Source organism: Octopus bimaculoides, chromosome 4 (genome assembly GCF_046866305.1).
Source record: "Octopus bimaculoides isolate indiv1 chromosome 4, ASM4686630v1, whole genome shotgun sequence".
Lineage (NCBI taxonomy): Eukaryota > Metazoa > Mollusca > Cephalopoda > Octopoda > Octopodidae > Octopus > Octopus bimaculoides.
In genome coordinates, this window is record NC_142931.1 from 132,144,096 (window position 1) to 132,149,494 (window position 5,399).

Genomic DNA, 5,399 nt, shown 5'->3' on the forward strand with positions numbered 1-5,399 from the left:
CGCTTACGACGTCGAGGGTTCCAGTTGATCCGATCAACGGAACAACCTGCTTGTGAAATTAACGTGCAAGTGGCTGAGCACTCCACAGACACGTGTACCCTTAACGTAGTTCTCGGGGATATTCAGCGTGACACAGTGTGACAAGGCTGACCCTTTGAATTACAGGCACAACAGAAACAGGAAGTAAGAGTGAGAGAAAGTTGTGGCGGAAGAGTACAGCAGGGTTCGCCACCATCCCTTGCCGGAGCCTCGTGGAACTTTAGGTGTTTTCGCTCAATAAACACTCACAACGCCCGGTCTGGGAATCGAAACCGCGATCCTATGACCGGGAGTCCGCTGCCCTAACCACTGGGCCATTGCGCCTCCACTACCATACTATACTGTTGGATAATGCGGTCCTGGGTAGCCCGCAAATAGCTAAAGATAATAAGTAAAAAATTTTTTTTAAAGGGTGAGATGATTCCAGCTGAAACGATCATAGGTCTGTTCGATCAATAATGACCTGGGGTGAAACAACAACAACAACAACAAGAACAGTGGCGACAACTTTCGCACCTTCGAGCAATTTAATGAACAAATATGAAATATTTGCCGTGTCGTTTTCAAACAATATCGCTATGTATCATGTTATCAGAGATGATAAAAAATTCAATGGGCAGATGTTAGAGTTGCTAAACTTTCTCAAGACCAGCTGGCTATTCACGTGACCTCACTGAATATTTATTACTGTAACTTGAGGACGATTCTGCATTGAGAAAACCCTTTCAGTCATGGAGAGAGTATTCCTTTTTACGGTTGGGCTGCTGGCAAGTGAGTATTGACGTTCCTTCATCAATTTGTTGTTGTTTAGTCCCAAGTTTGTCATTGTCGAACAGACTTATGATCAAAGGCGTTCCAGTAGTGACCGACTCATTTATTTTTTGTGTATCTGTTACCAAACTAATTTAGTCATTTTTTAAGGGCATCAATCAAAGGAAATGTCGTCGTTGTTTCTAACAGGCCTTGAGACTGTAGAGAATTCCTCGTTGTCTTGAAGTTTAATTCTTTAATCCCGACAAGTGTAATAGTCACGCTGTTCGAATGAACAATTATACATTCGGTTGGGCTCTTGTTAGGGTTTCTGGGACCATTTCGTAAGAAATAGGGGAAAGAAAACTATTGTTCACTTCTCTGTTACATTTTGTTTTGATGTGAGGGAAGGACTGTACTCACACACACACAAACACACACACACACACACACACACACACACACACACACACACACACACACACACACACACACCTAAATATCATGTTGGTATAAATGCACATTGGAACATAAGATTCACACATATTCACATACAGACATTAATATCTGTAAACAATACTAAATGTACAGAGATGAAACCTATGTTGCATATAGATTAATGCTTCGCTTATCGCTCCCCTGTTTTGATCTGGTTCGCAACAGTGTTCTTTTGTCTTTCTTGGAGATAGTATTTTCGTTTGGGATAGTACTGCATCATTATTATAATTTTATGCTAAGACGTAAGGAAATATGATTCACATTCTACTTTACAACCGTTAGCGTAGCTGAGAGAGGATGGACGAGGAGTAGTCTGCCCCGGACGACATTTTTGGGTTCTTTTGAGTCTTCTGTATAAGCCCCAAGCATGTGACATACTCAAGGGCTGCCCCGGTTCGCACACGCTTTAGCTATGCCACTGTTTACACACGAAATTTTCACGCAGTATCTTTCTTTTTTTTTTTACCATTCGTAAGTGGAAAACGGTCTGCAATACCAAGTGATGTATCTTCATATAAGAACCGTGAAAAAGCACTAGATATGAATAGACAACTGTTGAGGTGAACAGAAGATGACGAGCAACAGACGTATGTGGGTGTTTAAACTTGAGTACATCTACGATGAAAACCATCATAGAAAATAGGGACAAATTAGTTATTTCTGCCATGATGAGGGCCATCTTTAGATGCTCATGGGGCCGGACGTTGTGACTGGTAAATTGTTAAACTGTTTCCTCACATGCCTTCTCCAAAGGACTCAAGGATTCAACGGGTCAAATGGGCTCCAGTGCTTCAACCCTTACAACATTTACCTTAAGATGACTCTTTCTATGATGACCTTGTTATCAGCGAAAAAGATGACTTGTTCAAAGAGTAACAAGTGAAAAATATGCTAGTTGTATGCGTAGATGACGATGTACAACTCACTATTTCTTTACGCCAATTTCTTATAGTAGGAAAATAAATAAGGGGCAACTTTAGATACTTAACAGGAAAAAATATAGAGAAGATAATTGAAGAGCATCCACAGCTAGCTGAGGTTGGTTTTGTAGATTCAAACGATTGCATAACATTCAAAATATCGGCGTGTCTTGTGAGGTTGCATGTGTTGACACTCAGGCAACCAAGAAATTTCCTCATATTCTTTAGAGTATCATCGAGTGTAGCAGCTACTCTCCCTAAGTAATATTCGATCTGGATTAAACAAGTCTTTTCTGGAAAAGCGTGTCAACCTGCGTGTTCATCCCTCGAGACGGAAAAACTCTTCTGGGTTAAAAGCTGTTTAACACTGCTATTTGGCAGTAATACTTCAAGAAATTTAAGCTGAAACCGACGCTAGTTTATCATCCAGAAGAGCGAGGACAATGCGAACATCCTCTATTTATGATTTAAGAATCAAAAGCTTGTCTGGCGTATATAACAGGTTACCCCAGAATCTAGACAGTCATCATACCGGCATTGCAATCGAAGTAGTTTACTTGTCACAAAAAATCATTTCCTGACTGAATTTTTAGTATAAAGACCTGCTAACTTCATTTTACTTTCAAAGAACTTGTTGAAGCAGAGGACCAAGAATAAACAATATATCGGGAATTTTTTTTTTTTGTTGTTGAAAATCTATCATAAAAGTGCATGGTTAATATCAAAACATTTCGGGACGAAGTACATTATAACTGCATGAATAAAGTTTGGAAAAGGCTATGGTCAGAAGCATGCACTGATTTCCTGGAATTTGATTAAGAAATAGTATCAGCGGTCATCAATGACGTTATTGATCAGGCCAATGGAAGAAGAATGCAAACTATCAATGCTTAGAATTTGGAGGATTAAATGAAATCCCAATGTAAGACTTCATGTATTGCACAGTTACAAAAGTTGTCACAGCCACGCATCTAAAATGAATCTGATGATCTTACCGTAGAGAAATTGACACCAGAAAGAATTCTTCCTTCCGAATTCTTCATTAACAGCCCTACTAAGATTGCAGAAATCACGGACCAGTTTATTGAGAATTACTGAGATTAGGAACACAGCAACAAGGTAAACAGGATTGTTCTGGAGATGATAAATACGTTACCATGAGCTTCGTGACAAAGTTTTCTGTCGTAAACGCAGACGAATTAGTTGTTTTCTTCGAAAAGAAACCAATGTGCATGGAAGAACTACAACCTGCACATCCCAGAGTAGGTCCCGTGGTTAAAGTTGAATAATTTAACTTATTTCATTATTCCATAATGACATTGTATTTTAATAGACGTTTTTCTAACATCACATTTGGGGTTATCTGAAGTTATTAAATGCTTGGTATGTGCAACAGTGAGTCTCTGGATTTAGTAGTCGATTGACGATGTCTTCCACATACATTCTTGTTCGCATGACTGTTACAAATAATCTGCTGAACTTGTATCTTTACATTGCATCTTTATACAGCGTAATGATCCCGAATAGCGCCCTTCAGTTTAAACCTAAACATTTTATGAACGTACTCAGAGCACAAATCGAGGTACTATAGAACACATAAGGCTAAACATGCGTACTTTAAAACGTATGCATGATATATCTGTGCACAAATGCACGCACACACACACACACACACACACACACACACACACACACACTAACCTATAAACATACATACCTATATATATATATATATATATATGTGTGTGTGTGTGTATCCTCGGCAAAAAATAAATCCGAAAAAGAAGCAAACTCTAAGTTATAGAGCAGTATATTATATAAAGTTAGATAACGCCGGTATATGGGGTTACCATGGGTTTTACGTCCATAAAGCGCTTAGCTTTACGGCGTGTCACCAGATCCCAAAGCAGTTGGCTTATGGCCTCTCTAGAGAGCGGAAGGACCTTGCTATTCGGTATCAACAACAGGGGATTGTCTCCCTTCGGCTATCGATCGTAAGTGACTCTGTTATCTTGTGAGTTCCAATAGGCCAACAAGAATTTCCTGAAATGTATGGATGTTCCCCAGTTCATGGGAGTCCTTTAGTATCCTCGCCCGTTCCGCTATGCGCAGTTAACAATACTTGGTCCTTCCCATCAACAGCGAAGAAGACTAAACACCTGCCCTTAATTACGATAGGCTGCTAGAAAACAATATCACACAGAAGTATAGATTCGCTCCCCCCCCCCCACACACACACACAACAACAACATCAACAGTGAGTGTTGTTCAATAAAGATTCGAGCTGGGTGAAGCAATCCGACTCTGCAGGCTTCTTTGATGTAGCGATATGGGCCTGCGACTGCGCCGATGTATGTGACCTCATCGGGTTGTATATCCTTGTTACCCTTAAAAAAGTTCCCTTCTGTCCTCTTTGGTCTCCACAGAGATGACGCCCTGGCCATCTCTAGAGGAGGAAACGAGCACAGGTTTAGGAAAAATTTAATTAGCACACTTGGCTTCATGGGACTGAAAATTACCATCGAGATCAATCTCACCACCGCGGACTTCTCAGACGTCACGCTCGACTCGGGCTCCGGTACATACAGGCCCTACCGCAAGCCAAATGAGAGGCTAACGTACATCAACACAGCCTTCCGTCACCCACCCTTTGTGTTCAAAAACCTGGTGAAGGGTGTTAGCAAGAGGATCACGAACCTTTCCTTTTTTTGATGCAGCAGCCCCCTACTATAACGAGGCTCTAGCGGATTTAGGTACCTATCTTTTACATGCCGGGCCCCAACATCCGTAGAAGGGAGCATCGCAGAAATATCATTTGGTCCTCCCACTACCACTTAACGTAAAAACGTCTGTAGGTAGGATATTCCTTAATAAACGCTTCACACGTTCACTTAGGTACGGACGCATTTTCAACAGACACAATCTTAGGTTCTCTTTTAGCTATGCCCCCAATATTAAGAGTATTTTAGTTAGTACCCCTAGACCACGAGCGGAGGTAGGATGCTCATACAGGGACCACGAACAGAACCAGCGGCAGCACCCTCACCAGCGATAACAACAATAACAACATCAACGGCAGTAATAACAGTATCCATAACGGAAGCAGCAGCAGAGCCATCACCAGTGATATCTATAACAGCAGTGACAGCGCCTCCATCAACGACGATGATCATAACAACAACAGCACCGCCA

The 5,399-nt window shown here is 41.1% G+C and overlaps 1 protein-coding gene across 1 annotated transcript in view; it reads left to right on the forward strand.

The window, feature by feature from the left end:
* Positions 1-707: 707 nt before the first annotated feature.
* LOC106874678 (uncharacterized) overlaps positions 708-5,399 on the forward strand; it is a 14,406-nt gene continuing 9,714 nt past the window's right edge. The window contains exon 1 of the mRNA XM_089351488.1: positions 708-810. Within this exon, the coding sequence (XP_089207614.1) occupies positions 771-810 (40 nt within the window). The 5' untranslated portion in view covers positions 708-770. The remainder of the gene's footprint in view (positions 811-5,399) is intronic.